Here is a 15,791-nt window from a genome sequence, read left to right as displayed (position 1 = left end):
TCCATTCCTGCACAGCCTCTGGTTTGCTCTACCTGGGTTAGAAATGTTCTAGTGTGTTCTATCACTGTTCCAATAGAGAGCAAGACAAGAGGGTATAAGGGATAGAGCCCTGGCTAATGCCCCATCTCTAAACCTTAGTTTCCCTATCTGTAAATTACAAGTGATAACCCTTGTCTCACCTTAGCCCTCTCACAAGGTTGTTCTAAATTGTATTTGTGGCCCTGGCTGGTGTGGCTCGGTTGGTTGAACATTATCCTGTGAACTGAAGGGTTGCTGGTTCAATTCCTGATCAGGTGGCATGCCCCAGTTTTGGGTACGTGAAGGAGGCATCTGATCAGTGTTTCTCTCTCACATCGATGTTTCTGTCTCTTTCTCCCTCTCCCTTCTCTCTCTCTCTAAAAAAAAAAAAATCAATAAAAACACATTTTTAAAAATTTGTATTTGTGAACTGTTAAGGACTATGCACATGTGAGGGACTGACATACTTTTGTGCGTTTAATTTTCATTACTGCCTTGTGAGGCATGTGATATTTACCCCATTCCGCAGATGAAAAGACAGGCTTAGAGAGATTAGGCAACTTGCCTATGGTCACCCAATTGGTAGCTGACTGAGGTATGTTCAAATCCAGGCTGCCTAACTCCTGGGCCTCTTCCCACTGCCCACCTGCTCAGTGCAGCATGTCCTCCCCTCAGTGCCACTTCCTCGGAAGCCATCTGTGCCCATGGCCTTGACCTGTGTCCTCACATTCATCTACACCAGGGGTCCTCAAACTTTTTAAAGTGGGGGCCAGATCACGGTCCCTCAGAGAGCTGGAGGGCCGGACTATATGAACTACTAATTCCTACTGTAACACCTCGGCTGCGCTCACTGCCCAAAAAACCTGGCGGGCCGGATCAGACTCCTCTGCGGGCCGCAAGTGGCCCGCGGGCCGTAGTTTGAAGACCCCTGATCTACACTGATGGGTTAAGCCTATTTACTTCTTCATCTGTTTACTCCTTTCCTAGGCAGGCAACACCCCCAACACCTCCCCGGCCACTGTCGCTTGTAATAAACCAGTCAACAGCCAGAGTCTATTTTTCCACAGTCCAGGTACTCACTAAGGAAAAGCCACATGCTGGAGGGTCTCTGAAGCTGACTAGGTTTCTGTGGCCCGAGGATAATGAGCCAGCAGCTGCCTCCTTCTTCATCACAGGCTGAAATTAGCCTGCACTTCTGCAGCTTGTTGGGAAATGGGCCACAGGAGAAGCTGTCAGCTGAGGTGGGCTGGCAGGGGTTGTGAGCGCCTTCAAGCTGGGATGGCTTGGGGAAGAGCCTTGTTTGTACCTGGGGGCTTCAGCCTCTTTGTAGACAACGGGATAACAGGGAGAGGAGGGAAGAGGAAAGGGACCATCCTTCTTTGTGGGAGATAGAAAAGAGGGAGAGGAGAGACCCAGATGAAAGAAGAGCAGAAAGAAGCTGTCATTATAGCAGGCAACTTTTGTACAGCAATTTATCCACCACCTCACTCAGTCCTCCCGACCTCTCTCAGCTGGAAGACATTGTTATTATTTCTATTTGACATATGGGGAGTCTGAGACTCAGAGAGGTTAAGTAATTCAAAAAGATGAAGTGACTTGCCCAGATTCAGACACGGTGGTAGTCAGATAAAAGGAAAGGAGGCCAAAGATACTTGTAAAGGAAGAAAAAGATATGATTGGGGGGAAAAGGTAAGCGAAAGGGAGAAATAGGAAGAAATAGGAGGCTGGGCTGTGTATGGACTTGGGAGCTAGCCAAACCCAGATCTAGACCCAATTTCCACTAATACAGCCATGTGACCTTGTATGAGTTATATAATCTCTTGGAGCCTTTGTTTTCTCATTTATAAATTGGAGAAGATGCCCTGACCGGTTTGGCTCAGTGGATTAGAGCATCGGGGCCTGCAGATTGAAAGGTCCCAGGTTCGATTCCTGTCAAGGGCATGTACCTTGGTTGCAGGAACATCCTCAGTAAGGGGTGTGCAGGAGAAGCACATCGATGTTTCTAACACTCTATCCCTCTCCCTTTCTCTCTGTAAAAAATCAGTAAAATATATTTTAAAAAATTGGAGAAGATTTTATTTACCCAACAGGCTGCTGTGAAGATTAAGAGGATATTTGTAAAACTCCTAGCATAGAGTCTGGCATATACCCAGTGCTCAATAAATATTAGAGACCCCCAAGAAAAGAGTGCAAAGAACATAAAGAAGAGCTAAAATGAAAAAAAAAAAAAAAAAAAAAAAAAGGGAAGAAAGAAGCTTTTGAGGAGAAATAAAGATGGACTCCAAAGGAAGGGAAAGAGGTAGACAGACAAAAGAGGAAGGAGTAGGCTAGGGCACGGAAGTGATGGAGAAAGTGGCTTAGACTCAAGGATTGCCACCAACCTGGCCCAGATTCCTCAGCTGATAAGCAGCCACTTTGTCTGAATCAGGAGGGCCTTTCTTGTGTCTCCTAAGACAACCAAGTCCCGTTCATTGTCACAGAAAGTGTCATTAAAGATCTCAAGGCACAGAACAGTCAGGAATGTCCCATGCTTTAGGTGCAGTTTTCTGAGGGCCTTTTGTGTGTGTGTGTGTGTGTGGGGGGGGGGCCCTAATTGGGGGAGGGAGAGATTCAGGGCAATCAATTCCAGGTGAATTCAAGAAGAATGGACCCCACTGAGTGGTGATAAGAGCAAATAGAGTTTTGCTTATTCAGTGTGGATCTTGGGATGCCTCCCAGAGCCTAGACTAGTGCTGGCCAGACTAGGGGGAGAGGGAGGCAGGGGGAAGAGGAGGGAGAGCCCTAGTCAGAAAGGCCAAAGCCTGCTTTTCATACTGGTGCCTTATCTTGGGCAAGTACTTACCTTGGGCAAGTCGGTTTATTTCTCTAAGCCACAGTGTCTACATTAGTGAAATGGAGAGGGTCTGCCTGGACCCTCTTTCCCCCAGATATGACATCAAGATCAAATGAGATAATGGATGTGATAAATGCTTTGGAAACTGGAGAGTACTATGCACACATATTGAAATAGCCTCTCTGTTGGAAAATATACCCAGTGACTCTCCTCTATGTCAGGCACAGGGCTATACACTTCACATTCATTATTTTGTTTAGTCCCTTGAACTGATTCTATGAGGTAGGTAAACTTATTCCTATTTATAAACAGGGGCATTGATTCATGAAGAGAAGAGGTGACTTTCCGGGAGTTACACAGCTGGTCAATGGTAGAGCCAGGCTCTAAGCCAGTGCAGGTAATCCCTCTCTGTGCTGTCTCCTTGAAGCAGAATTCTCCGCCTATGGCAGAGGTCTTCAAACTACGGCCCGCGGGCCACATGCGGCCCGCAGAGGAGTCTGATCCGGCCCGCCAGGTTTTTTGGGCAGTGAGCGCAGCCGAGGTGTTACAGTAGGAATTAGTAGTTCATATAGTCCGGCCCTCCAGCTCTCTGAGGGACCGTGATCTGGCCCCCACTTTAAAAAGTTTGAGGACCCCTGGATGGGATTAGGCCTCCTTGCTTCTCCCCTGAGCACTGCTACTGGCTGTATTAATCTCGAGTGGTCTGACCAGGGGGCATGAAAGGGAAAAGGAAAATCCTTATCTGTGTCTCTCTCCTCCGCAGGGTTTGATTTCTTTGAAGCCAGCGCCAAGGAGAATATCAGTGTGAGACAGGCCTTCGAGCGCCTGGTGGATGCCATTTGCGACAAGATGTCTGATTCACTGGACACGGACCCCTCCGTGCTGGGTGCCTCCAAGAACACCCGTCTCTCGGACACCCCGCCGCTGCTGCAGCAGAACTGCTCGTGCTAGGCAAGGCCCCATCCTCCCGACCTCCCCTCATTGTGGCCCCACACCCACTCTGCTTCCCCCGTTACACTCTGTCCACCCCAGCCCCGCGCCAGCTGCACTGCTGCCGTCCTTTGCCTGCCTTGGAGGTGGAAGCATGCCCGAGGGGTTCTGTGCAGATGGCCCCACTCACAGACACTCAGCGCTAGACTAAGTTGCAATGCGGGCGGAGATTTACAAAAGAAGACTCCATTTTACAAAGGGGATTCACTACAAGGACTTGGGAAGCAAATCTCTTTCCTGCCTTTAGAATAAGATTTCCTCCATTTACCAAAACTTAACACACACACACACACACACACTTTCCAGGGCCTGGCTAACTGTGTCAAGTGAGGCCCACCTGCACAGCTAATCCTATTAAAGAAAACCTCCCCATACATGACATGCTTGTTTCATACCGGGCCCCTCTGTAGCGCTCCCTCACACCACAAAGTCAAGCTTAGCTCTCCAATCCCTAAGTCTGTTACCACGGATGCTCACAGGGCCCGGGCAGTTGCTGTGGTGACAGGCCAGCGCTAATCTCCAGAGAGCTCCATAATGATGCTGAAGGAGCAAAGGCTGAGTCAGAAACACACTTTAAAGAAAAAGCTTATTCCCTTGAAAAAAAAAAATGTCAAACGCTCCTGCTATATGAAAGAGCAAGCCAGGGAGCTCGGGAAAGAAAAAAAGAGAAACGCGGGCAAGATACAGAAGCAGGTCATGAATTTCCGATGTTGCTGCTTTCCAGCTGGTTCGAAACTGTGGGAACTCTATGGAATTGGTTCTTGGTTCTTAAGCTCCCAGAATATGAAAAATTTAGAGTGGGTAGGACCCCAAATTTGACCTAGTCTGACTAGTTAATTCCCATCCGTATCTCTGACAAGGAGCCGTCAGGCCTCACAACCAGATCTCTTCCCCTAAAGCACAAGTTCCTGGTAGGGACCGGAGCTCATTGTTCACACCATCTTTGGGCAGCTCTCATAATCAGAAGGTTTTCCTTGTGTTAAGCTGAAATCTGACTCCTAGAAATTCCTCTTCCTTTTCTCACTCAGTTTGTACTAGCTCTGCTGTCAGAGACCTCACAGAGTCTGACCCCTCGGCCCCGCGACACCCTGAGGTGACTTGAGAACAGAAGTCATGATCCCTCATGAAAGGGACCTGCCCTTTCTCTACGTCAAATAGTTCTACTTCCTTCTGCCAGTGTCCATAGGATCTTCTCCCCATCCTGCCCTTTCTTCCAGCCCATCTTTCAGTGACTCCTGGGTAGTCCCAACTGGGAAATGTGGTTCAAAGCAGAGTAAATCTAAGGGGGGGGGGGGGGGGGGGGGAGCATGACCCTGAGACAAATCAAGGAAAGTAAAACCTCATATATTCTCCCTGGAGTGAAACCTTAGTGTTTACCAAAAATTGGATGTGAAACCACTCCGGGAGGAAGCTGCTTAATTAAATACCTGAAGAAAAGAAAAAACATGCCAAACCCTCTGACAACTAGAAACAAACTGAATGGGTTAATTCATGATACTAGCTTGTTTGTAGAGACTGCACTTATTTGGTTTTTAGCTGAAACAATGACATGGAACTAAGTGATGATTTCTGAAAATGTTTTCTCCCAACCCTGGCCTGAGCTGGGTTTTTCCCTGCTCTAACATGCCGGCTTAAAAATATCGATAGATGAGGGGTGTGTGTGTGGGGGGGGGGGGGCGTCTCTTCCAAGTTTTCTCTCCATTTCAGATGCAGCTCATTGTCCTAGGAAAGTGCATTAACTAGCAACAGGTCCAAGGACTACATTCCAGTATAAGGACCTTTCAGAGTTGGCCCCATGGAGATGCTGATTTTTCTGACCCAGTGCAGAGGACAGAACTTTGGTCTTGAAATCAGAAGACCTGGATTCTGCCCTTAAATCAAGTGTTACACCAGACCAGATACTCCTCTTCTCTGAGTCTAGATTTCCCACTTACAAAGTGAGGGGGATTATTTGGATAATCTTTACATAGCTTCTGGCACTTATAACTCTGTGACTCTTTTTCACCTTCATCATTTCAGTTGATTTGCAAAATAAACCCGAGGAATGAGGATTATCACCTCAGTGTCATTGTAGCTAACCCTGATGTCATGGTTCCAAGCACTTTAGGTGTATTAACTCATTTATCTTCCCAACATTTTTGTAGGGAGAAACTATAACTAACCTCATTTAAACATGAGGAAATTAAGGTATAAAGAGATTATCTAGCTTTCCTAAAGTCATGGAATGACTAAATGATAAAAAAAAAAAAAAAATGGGTTCAAACCCAGGTGGTAGTTTCCAAGGTTTGTGCTCTTCGCCCCATTCTGTGTTCCATTTCTTATAAACTATGATCCAAAGACGTTAAGAGACTTGGCCAAAGTCACACAGCTAGTAAATGTTAGATCTACATGAGGATTCAATTCCAAGGCCATCAGATTTCATGCCTACTAGAGAAAAGATATGTCTCTAATCTGTTAACAAACTGCTCACTGATTTGGACTAATCTGAGGTGATGAATGTCTAACACTCTGGAAAGCAGACTCAGTCTCTGAAGCAACCAGATCCCCTATGCCTGAGCAAAAGATGCCTACTGCTTCTCTGGCTCAAGCACCGGCTTTCCCTGCACCTGCCTCTGTCAGGCAATTCTTTATTTTTATTTTGTATTGATTTTACAGAGAAAGGGGAGAGAGAGAGAGAGAGAGAGAGAGAGAGAGAGAGAGAGAGAGAGAGAAGAAACATGGATTTCTTGTTCCACTTACTTATGCATTCATTGGTTGATTTTTGTATGTGCCCTGACCGGGGATTGAACCCACAACCTTGGCATATCAGGACGATACTCTAACCAAATGAGCTGTCAGGCAATTTTAACTAGCTCTCAAACAATGCTTTAAGCAGCCTCCCTGCTCCAGCAATAGGGCATTTTGGGGAAGTGACTTGTCTAACTTTTCTGACCATGAAAGAATGTGGTCCCCTCCCAGGGAAGACTTTCTGGCTGTGCTGTTCACACTGTCAAGTCCCATACACGTCAGGGATAATTACTATTTTTCTGGGCAGTAACATCCATCTACCTTAGTACTAGGATTTCAGACTGAGCTCCTCACGCGCCCCTCCCCCCTTGGATATTTCAGAACATATATCAAATAATCTTTTCTCTCTTACTGAGTAGCCAGGCGAAGATTGAAATTTTTATTTAAAAACTGTCAAATTCTTTACAACTCAGGAGCTGGTTCAAGGGAGCAAGCGTCTTTACAACAGATGGAATCAAGAGTTAAATATGATGGAGGCAGACTCTTCTACCGGTGACAGAAAGATAGACCTGCTTATTAGATGGCAGTTCCCCAGCCCTGCTCTGTGACCTCATTTCCGCTAAGTGGACGGCAGCAGCTTCCACCTGATTGCAGCGCAATGTTCATCAATCACAGTAATAGCACAGTTAGCCACCAAGGTTCAAGCTACATAATGTGTGTGAGTGGCAACGTGCCCTGGTTTTCATCTTGTTTTAAAAAAATCCGAATAAAAGAAGATTTAAAACACACACCATTTTGACCTTGAAAGAAACAAAAGTAGGCCAAAAGTACAATGCAGTATTGTAGCTACTTATAGAACCTGTTTTAAATGCATGTGTATCTGTAAATACAGAGTGATTCGTGACATATTGTCTTCTCAGTCTGTAACATTATTAACTTCCAGAAGCAAGCAAGGCGGTAGAGGGTACTGAATGGTCACAGACTTATCGAATATTAGATATGGAAGGAAAAACTCAGAGAAAATCTTGTCCGGGCTCCCTGTTTTACAAAGAGGAAGATTGAGGTGGAGAGAGAGAGGGAGGAGATTTCCTAACGTCACTCGAGAGTGCATTTATGATGGAGACAGGAGTAGGTCTTAGATCACCTCTGGGGGAAAATTCACCTATTCCCTATATATCTATCAAGGGCCTGGCATTATTAAATATTAGGTAAAGATAAATGAAAACAAGTGATCCCTGCCTGCAAGGATCATTATAGTTTAATGGAGGTGTTTCTAAGATATTATCATCCGGATTTGGCAGGCAAGGAAATAAAGACTTGGAAACGTTAATATGCCTAAGTCACCCACTAGGACCATTGGAACCTACCTCTGTCTGACTCATGCACTTTCAACTTTCCTCTTCAGATAGTCTCTTAGATGAAGGTGATATGGGATGGTGGTAATGACACACTCCCAGGAAATGTTAAAGTTGATTAAATAACCTCAGTTGGGACATTGGTTTCACAATTGCTTTGTGACTGCAGCCTTATAACATTCACAGAATATGAGTTCTCCAGATCTGACTCACATCCCCTGCTCCTGGCCCAAAGCTCTTTCCTTGGGTATCAGGTTTCCTCGAGTGTCTTAAAGAATGTTTGCCAACTGTTTGGGAGAAGGGGGAGGAGTTACAGCAACCAGTGTCCTGGGATCTCACTGATTTTAGATTCCCCACCCCAAGCCTTCACCTGATTTCCTGCCACAGCTGGCGATGAAGAGTATGTGCAAGAGACAGGCCTGTGGGTTACAAATACTGCTAAGTGATGTTTTTGAAAGCCTGGATTCCTTATGTGAAGTAGGCAAAACTCAAATGCATTCATTCATTAGTATCTGATATGTACCAGGATACATTCAGTGGCAAATTAGATACAGTCTTTGCCTTCATGAAGGTTAGATAGTCTAATTCAGTGATTTCCAACCTGTGTGCCCCAAGAATTTTTTAACACATGCAACCAATACCTGACTACTTAATCAGGGGTATTGATGTCTTTTCCCTTAGATTGCCAAATTAAAAAATGACAATAGCCAACACAACAATAGCCATCTGGTCTGCATGAATCAAAATTATATTTATACTAGAGGCCCGGTGCATGAAAATTCATGCTCTGGAGGGGGGGGCAGGAGGGAGGTCCCCTCAACCTAGCCTGCCTCCTCTCACAGTCTGGGAGCCCTCAAGGATGGGAGGCAACCTGGCGGTCAGGGGAAGGTGATGCCCCCATCACACCTTTGCTGCTGCCACTATTGGCAGCACAAGCCTCAGGTGGCCTTGGGCAGCTGGGCAGCCGACATCCAAGGCTTGCCTGTGCCTTGGGCCAGTCCTGGGGGACTGGGAGGCTGAGGGTAGGTCCAGCTACACTGTGTGCCTGTCACCCCCTGGTAGGGCTAAAAGGACTGGGACTCCAGCGGGGCTAAGGGGATTGGGCACCACCATCTTGTGGCTATAGGTGCCACCATCTTTGTGATGGCATGACAGTCAACTTGCATATTCCCTCTTTATTAGATAGGATTTTTTTCAGATCAGCAAAAACTATATTTTTTGGTATGCCACAGAATTTTAGTAATTAATAATTAATTTAGTGTGCCATGACATGAAAAAGGTTGAAAATTGCTGGTCTAGTAGCTTGTGGTTTCGTCTAGACCTTGTAAAGTAGCCACTCCAATGTAATGACAAAGTGCTCTGAAGGAAAGCTACATCATTCTATGTCACCCGAGTCGCCTTCAGGGGCACTAGAAAGATTTCATTGCACCCAGATACTTCCACTACCCACCGGCCATTGCTTTACAATCCTCAATTAAGCTTTCGTTTATTAGTTCGATGGTTGATTAAGTACAAATCCTCCCAAAAGAGTAAGGGAGAGAGCATCTGAACAGTGAAGCATCTTTAGATTGCCTGGTTCAAAGTTAATTGTCTTCTGAGGAACATAACAAACAATTCCAAAACATAGTGACTTAAAACTACAAACATCATTACTCACGGTTCTGTGGGATGGCAGGATGGAACTTCTTGCTGAGGCTGGATGTTCTAGAATGGCCTTATTCACATGTCTTTGTGCCCAGATGAGATGACTGGGGTGATTGAGGCTTCTGTCCACATCGTCTGATCCTTCAGAAAGCTGCCCAGATTTGTTCACATGGTGATGGAAGTTTTCCCAGCAGCAAGAGAGGGCAAACTCCAAAGCAGAAAGAAGCACTTGTCAAGCCTCTGTTTGCATCATGTTTGCTAATGTCCCACCAACTAATACAAGTTACATGACTAAACCCAGTTTTAAGGGCTGGAGAAATAGATATCATCTCTCGATGGCAGGACCTGTAAAATATTGTGGTCATCTTTTTTTTCTTTTTTTCTTTTTTTTTTTCTATCTACCGAAGGAAGCAACCCTAAGTCATCTGGGACTAAGTTTAGTAAATTTCCCTGGATTTTAAAACCTGGCTTTGCAGATATCCCCCAAAGACAAATGTCAAAATGATGAAGAGCAGGGCATTGTCATCATTCTGTAGTTGTCCAAAGGGCCTACTTTGGAGGAATCAAGACATAGCTGGATAGAGAAGATTTTATTTGTTTGTTTGTTTGTTTTTTAATTTCTTTATAGTTTAAAGTATTACATATGTTGGATATAGAAGTTTTGATTTTTGTTTAGCAGTCCATTTTGGTTACTTCTTAGTCACCCCCTGAGGGATTAGCTTGGTTTCTCATTCCAAAGGATTCACCATCATAATGGTTGTGATTCCCACCTGAAGTTTCTGGCGGGAAGCCCAGCAGAGGGATTTGGTCAGTATCTGTACAAAATATTGCTCAGAGAATAGTTGGGCTCTGCTGTAGCTATATTTCTTCCTTGAACAGCTCATCAGGTCCTGAAGCTTTAGAAACACAAGTGCCTACTGGAACTCTCCAGGTCTCAAACGTAATATGTCCACATTGGAACTTTTGATTCTTCCCCAAATTCATTTCAACCTTAATCTTCACAGAAACCTAAGGATCATCTTTAATGCCTTATTTTTCTCTTTTTTTTTTTTGTAGTGTTTACATATAATCCAGCAGCAAATCCTATGATTCTCTTCTAAAATAGATCTCAAGGCAGCCCACTTTTCACCATTTCTATTGTCTTGACCTTGGTCTAACCCACTATTGTTTCTCCTCTAGAGAGCTATTGCAGAGCTCCTAACTCATTTCCCTACTCCGCACTTACTTTGCTACAGTCCATCCTCCATACAACATCAGTCTTTTAAAAACATAAATGAGTGAATATCTCAGTAACACTGAGGTTTACTTCAGAAGCACACATGAAAAGAATCCAGAGACTTCTATTATTATAAGTAATTCATATTGCCTGGGAGGCCGTGGCTCAGTGATTGAGTGTAGACCTATGAACCAGGAGGTCATGTTTAGATTCCCAGTCAGGACATATGCCCGGGGAACAGCTCGATTCCCAGTGGGGGGCTTGCAGGAGGCAGCCAATCAATGATTCTCTCTCATCATTAATGTTTTTATCTCTCTTGTATTTTTCTGATTTGGTTTCTAGCTCTGAATCTGCCCCTAACTTGCTTCAGGACCTCTGATAAGTCATGTACTAGCCAGCTAATATGTCTCCTCACATTTCTTCAGAAGTAGCAACCTCTTCTTTCATAGTACTCCTATTTTCTTATCTAAACCAGGTGATTCTAGAGAAGACTGTCATAAAAGGGACAGATGATCAAGCAGGGCCTATCAGAATTCTATCCCACAATTTTAAAGAAAACTGGAGCTATTTTCTTTTCTTTAGGGTGAGAAATATGTGAGGATATGAGCTCTGAAACTGTGATAGCCTATCCTCAACCCAGGTATAGAAGGCTGGTTTGGAGTAAAAGAAAACAAGGCCTTATGCAGAGACAATAGAGTTTCCTTCCCCTGATTCTGGCTTCTTGAGGTTTGGCTGGTCACTTCTGCCTCTGATTATGTTATATAACTCAGTATTTGTTTGTTTTTCTATGAGAGAAAGAGAGAGAGGAAGGAAGAAACATTTGTTGTCCCACATTCATTGGTTGATTCTTGCATGTGCCCTGACTGGGGATCAAACCCATAATCTTGGCATATCGGGACAACACTCTGACCAATCGAGGGCCCCTCAGTATATTTTTCTAATAAAGCCTCCCTTTATTTTTGCTCATTAGAGTTAGATTCTTTTTTTTTTTTTAAGATCAAATTTTAAAAATATATGTTTTATTGATTTTTTACAGAGAGGAAGGGAGAGAAAGATAATTAGAAACATCAATGAGAGAGAAACATCGATCAGCCACCCCCTGCACACAGCCCCCCCCCCCCCCCCCGGGGGATGTGCCTACAACCAAGGTACATGCTCTTGACCGGAATCGAACCTGGGACCTTTCAGTCCACAGGCCGATGCTCTTTCCACTGAGCCATGGTTTTGACATGGAGTTAGATTCTTATCACTTGCAAACAAAAATACCTTCTTCACTCTTTGGTTCTGTTTTCTTACTGTTCTAAAGTTCAGTAATTCTCATTTTTACACACTGAGTATTTCAGAAAATCCCACATGTATGGACTTCCTAATTAAGACTTCATATAATCTGGAACAAAGCCCACTCTTCATTTCACTTCTGGTACCTGACTACGTGAGGAAGAAGGATTTGCAAGGCGAGGAGCAGTTCTCTGAGAACACTGATGACAGCACAGGCAAAGGTTCCGATGACTAGGTCACTGGTCCACAGAGTTTGGCTTCCCAAGTACTCAGAAGCTAGACAAAAACATCTAACACCACAGCTGCTATTTCTCCACATCTCTTTCTGTTTCCCTGACACCCACCATATGGAGACAACATCACTGATGCGACTGAGCTGTGTGACATGTGCTTTTACTTTGTTCTATCATTTTGAAGTGGCCAAACAGCAACTACTGGGAGACTTGAATAAAAGAGTTTCCTTTGCTTGGTTTAATACCATGCTACAGAAATGTTAATGTTGGGCAAAGTAAATTATATAGTAAAACTTTGAGGGGTGTGAATAGGATTTCCAGCTCCCTTCAGAATCTAATGTACCTCTTGGGGTGGGGGAAGGGCTTACCAATAGATTGGGTTAAATCTAATATGCTGTGTGCAACCTTAGTTAAGTGAGTCCTTATCTCTGGGCTTCAGGAGCTTAGACCAGATGGTTTCTGCAGGCCCTCTGGGCACTAATGCTCTGTGATTTCATGTCCATTTTCTATAAGAGCTGCAAGTGGCCAACAGGATTTTGGTGGAAATTCTTTCATTATGAAAATCTCCTTTCTTCTTGGGTACAATGAAAACAGCCAAGGCTGAGTGACCTCCACATCACTCAGTCAGGCTTGGAGCCTGGTTTCTGAGGCTGCCAGAAAGCATCTTAGCAATTAAGTGCATCTGGATTGTCTATGACTGCCTGTCCCATGCCAGAGGTTTTTAAGGGTAACAACAGGAAGAAGAAAAACAAGAATATCTGAAGAGACCTGTTAAGAATGGAGCACAGGCCGAAACCGTGCTGAAGGGTCCCAGGTTCGATTCCGGTCAAGGGCATGTACATTGGTTGTGGGCACATCCCCAGTAGGGGGTGTGCAAGAGGCAGCTGGTCGATTTTTCTCTCTCATCGACATTTCTAGCACTCTATCTCTCTCCCTTCTTCTCTGTAAAAAATCAATAAAATATATTTATTTAAAAAAAAAGAAAGAAAAAAATAATGGAGCACAGGCCCTAGCTAGTTTGGCTCAGTGGATAAAAAGTAGGCCTGTGGACTGAAGGATCCTGGGTTCGGTTTCTGGTCAAGGGCACATGCTTGGGTTGCAGGCTTGATCCTCAGTAGGGGTTATGCAGAAGGCAGTTCATCAATGATTCTCTCTCATCATTGGTGTTTATTTCTCTCTCCCTCTCCATTTCTCTCTGAAAATATATATTTCTTAATTGCCATGCATTTGATAAGAGACATAAATGCATTCTAGTCAAGGAGGACTTAATTTGTAGAGCACCAGGTATGTGCCAGGCTCAGCTTGGCAAGATCTTTCTGAGGACAATCTTTGTCATGTAACTGGAAACTTAAGGGCTGAGAGATTTGCATGTGCTGAACTTTCTTCCAATCCCTCCAAACATCAGACCACAGGATGAGGACTAAGAAGGTTGTGTGGCAGTATGGTTAAGAGCATAGGGCTTATGGTCTGACAGATCTGGGTTCAATTCTTGGATCTTCATCATTAACTAGTTGTGTGACTGAGAACATTACTTTCTGAGCTTCAGTTACATCACATGTAAATAGAAAAATAATATGTACCTCAAAAGGTAGTTTGAGAGGATTAAATGAGAGGATGGGTGTAAAACCCTTTGTGCAGTGCCTGACAAACATGTGGTGCTGACTATCGTACTACACAATCATCTCAGTCAGGCAGAGCCAGGGAGGCAAAACCAGTCGGTTCCTTTGTAAGGGCACTAAGAAAAGAGAGCCCAGGGTAAACACCGTGAGGAAAAGAGCAATAAAAGGGGGATGTAAGTTGGAAATAGAGTCTGGACTTGGAAAATAGATCAAGGTAGAATCTCATCAGGAACAAGGGGGTCCAGGTGGCCTTGAACAGCTCTCTTGCATGACCTTGTTGGGCTGACTGCCACCAGACACCTGACAGAATGATACTTCATGTACTTCCTACTTCCTCTCAGCAACCAATCTCCAGGAGTAAGAAATAAGCCACAACAGAGTGTTCAGATCCTATGTTAGACGTGCCCTCCCACACTCAGAAAACTAGGGTTCCATAGACCTGGGGTTGAGTTTCGCCTCTGTGACCTGCTAACTGTGTGACATTTGACAAACATATTTTCATTTATAAAATGAGATGAATAATCTTGCTTACTTTACAAAGTAGTTGTAAGAGTCAAACATGAAACACGAGTGCATTTTAGAAACTGTGGGAATTCTGGACATATAAGTTACAGCCACTGTGAGGGGCTGGGGTAAGCAGGGTTTATTCCAGAATGAACAGAGTATACCACTCTCAAAGGCATTTCCAAAAGTTCATTTCTTCACTCTGTCTCCTCTCTCCTCCCTCCAAATTTTGGTCCCAGGTACCTAACCTCACATGGAAATATCAGGGCCAACATGCCTTATACCCAGAGGTTTGGTTGGCTTCACAGAAACTTCCGAAGACAAAGAACAGCCAAAGAGAATCAGCCAGTGCATGCCGGGATTGGATAACAGAGCAGTGAGCAGTGACAGGATTGGGACCCAGGAGGGGCAGACAGAAGGATCTGTCTGCACTAGGATTGGAATACTGTTAATAAAAATCATCAATCAGGTGTTCAGCATTTACAGTTCCCAAAGCACTTTCTCATCAAAGCCCCGATGATCTTTGACACAACCCTGCGATGTGGGTTTTATTATTCCAAGTACTCAGATGAGGAAAACTGGGGCCTGCATCAGTGAAGCAAACAGCCCAGGATTTCATAAAGAAGGCAGCAAAATGCTTAGTTGGTCTCAGAACAAGGTAGGGTCTGCCCCCCAAAATAGGCATCTCTGATCCTGAGCTCTGTCTCTCTATAGGGGAGGGAGCAGAGAGGTAGGGGTAGGGTGGGGGTCACAGCTGAAGAGAAAACCTAAGTACATATTAGTTGTGTTTATGTCTGGCTGCTTCTCTGCTTGTGGGAGAGAAGAAAGAAGAGGAACACAGCCCTCCTCACCATCCCCACCCCCTCAAAATTAAGCCCTGGAGCAGAATCGAACAGCAGATTCTGTCCTCATATCATGAGCCTAAGGGCAGTTGGTCTCTGGAGTCACAAAGAGAAATGTCACCTTATTCAGATTGTGCACCATCAGCAATCCCCTCAATTGCTCTTTCTAATTTATTCAACCAGGGATGCCAGCCTACCAGATGAACCATAACAGGCTGAGCAGAATTACTCAGGAGGAGCAATTAGCAAAAATTGGAGTTGTCCTTCTCTAGGACTGAGCAGACAGAGGAATAACAACTCTCAAGTCTCTCCCTATCAGATTGTAGCTAAGCATATATTTCCATGCTTTTTAATCCTTCCCATGTTCCATGCACTGACACCTCTTCTCAGTGCCATATTAAATATGAAATGTCACATGGCATTGTGAGTTTGTACAAATATAAAGAAATATATGGCTACTGAGGAGTATACACAGTAACAAAAGGGAAGATCTCATTTGCAAATATCTGTGGTGTCTCCTTGTTTATGTGGA

General features: G+C 44.4%; 2 protein-coding genes across 3 annotated transcripts in view; both read left to right on the top strand.

The window, feature by feature from the left end:
- Positions 1–7,474, top strand: part of RAB3B (RAB3B, member RAS oncogene family) — a 76,876-nt gene extending 69,402 nt beyond the window's left edge. Inside the window, exons 5-6 of one of the 2 annotated variants that reach the window (XM_084872946.1) lie at positions 3,615–3,802; positions 7,042–7,474. In XM_084872946.1, the coding sequence (XP_084729072.1) occupies positions 3,615–3,802 (188 nt within the window). In that variant the 3' untranslated portion in view covers positions 7,042–7,474. Of the gene's footprint in view, positions 1–3,614; positions 5,482–7,041 lie in introns of those variants that run through there. The other variant, XM_084872945.1, reaches the window with a different exon arrangement.
- Positions 1–15,791, top strand: part of CC2D1B (coiled-coil and C2 domain containing 1B) — a 502,063-nt gene that overhangs the window by 291,220 nt on the left and 195,052 nt on the right. The window lies entirely within an intron of this gene.

Source organism: Pipistrellus hanaki (assembly GCF_964339955.1).
Source record: "Pipistrellus hanaki genome assembly, chromosome: 2".
Taxonomy (NCBI): Eukaryota; Metazoa; Chordata; class Mammalia; order Chiroptera; family Vespertilionidae; genus Pipistrellus; species Pipistrellus hanaki.
The sequence above is the reverse complement of the archived record's forward strand: the minus strand, read 5'-3'. Positions and strand labels throughout refer to the sequence as shown.